Raw genomic sequence first — 1689 nt, 5'->3', positions numbered from 1 at the left:
AGACGTATGTAAAAACGAAATCCTTAAATGTTTGGCTGGTTAGACAACGCCCTTTTAAACCTTTATTAACTAATTAAAATGCCCACTCCCTATGGACATTCAAAACCTTCTTTAGTCTTTAAAGATAGAAAATAAGCCCACCTATCACGCGTTATCGTAGCCCTTATGCGAAAAGGATACACGAGGCTGGAAATTATTCAGAACTTGATTTACACCAACTCATAAGTTCCAGCACGATGTTGAATGAACTCTACCGCCTCCAATAGTGATGGTGATGCCCTCTTATTATTTGAATGAACTCTACCGCCTCCAATAGTGATGGTGATGCCCTCTTATTATTTGATGATTGAAAATGACGAAGTTGAATGAACTCTACGCGTTACACAAGAGCGGTTGTTCGAGGATCTACGTCTCAATTTTTATCCAACCACGTGGAAACATAGTCCGAGGAAGAGAAACCTCGACTTGGCTAAGCGTTTACCGTTCGATGAATGCCCCTCGATTTTTCCATATGGCCTCCACACCCTTATATATATCACAATAACCAGCCCTGGAGTCTCATAACAGATCAATAGTGACTATTCTTCTTTAGTTATTTCATCTGTTCATTATCTTGTTGTTCGTTCTCATACATAGTGTTCATTATTATATTGCGATTATGGCCGCTGTAAATGCATCACTCATGGCGATGAATGGGGCGTCGCTCCTGCAACGGAGGCCAGCTGAGAGGTCAACAACCAGCAGGCAGCTTCGAGTAAAATGCATGGCAGGGGTTAGTAATTCTGTCGCTGTTTTCGTATCCACGAAGAGAAGGTTTTATGCTATTCTATTTATAACTTAATTTGACTCATGTGGATCCACAGCCGAAGGAGTCATGGCAATCAGCTTCTAACCCTCCTGAGACGGTAAGCGATTATGCAAGCGCCAATTTCTGCGTTGACATGCCCTGCACTGCCCATGCACTGAAATAAATTGAATTGACATAAATAATATTGCAGGTGAGCACAAACTTTAAGGACGTCTTTGCTTTCAGTGGGCCAGCCCCAGAGACCATAAATGGGAGACTGGCCATGCTAGGATTCGTCTCAGCTGTCGGGGTGGAGATAGCGAGCGGGAGAGACCTCATCTCTCAACTGGCCAGCGGAGGAGTTCCATTGTTTATTGGAAGTTCCCTTCTCATCACGCTTGCTTCTGTGATACCCATGTTCAAGGGAGTGTCCAAAGAGAGCAAATCACAGGAAATAATGTCTTCTGGGGCAGAGATGTTGAATGGGCGTTTTGCCATGATTGGCCTCGTTGCGCTGGCCTTGACTGAATACCTCAAGGGAGGTCCTCTCATCTCATGATCATCATCAGCTCTGTACCAAACTTCATACCCCTCTTAGTGTAGGTTGTAATCGAACCCAACTTGTATTCACTCTGCTATCACGAGATGGCACTGTAACAAATTGTTTTCGCAGTTTATGATATATTTGACAAGTTCATTCACAATCAATCATATAAATATATTTCTGATCAGTACATCTTTGGCAGAAACTCTGATTACGATTTGGCACGCTAATCTTGAACAGATATTAATTGACACCAACCATACTACGTTTCTAGTAGGCAGAGCTAACTTTGAAGGATAAAAATAGGCAGAGCTAACTTTGAAGGATAAAAACAACTATAAAGATAGCTATAGAGTTG

The 1689-nt window shown here is 42.3% G+C and overlaps 1 protein-coding gene across 1 annotated transcript; it reads left to right on the top strand.

The window, feature by feature from the left end:
* Positions 1-559: 559 nt before the first annotated feature.
* Positions 560-1434, top strand: LOC149148490 (early light-induced protein, chloroplastic-like). Its single transcript, XM_089439935.1, has 3 exons — positions 560-772; positions 864-905; positions 999-1434. The coding sequence occupies exons 1-3, from the start codon at positions 659-661 to the stop codon at positions 1344-1346; spliced, it is 504 nt and encodes a 167-aa protein (XP_089296061.1). The 5' UTR covers positions 560-658; the 3' UTR covers positions 1347-1434.
* The last annotated feature ends 255 nt before the right edge of the window (positions 1435-1689 follow it).

Source organism: Pinus tabuliformis, chromosome 9 (genome assembly GCF_031772625.1).
Source record: "Pinus tabuliformis cultivar Carrire ecotype Pingquan chromosome 9, CPIR1, whole genome shotgun sequence".
Lineage (NCBI taxonomy): Eukaryota > Viridiplantae > Streptophyta > Pinopsida > Pinales > Pinaceae > Pinus > Pinus tabuliformis.
Note: the sequence above shows the minus strand (reverse complement) of the source record. Positions and strands in the feature narration are given on the sequence as shown.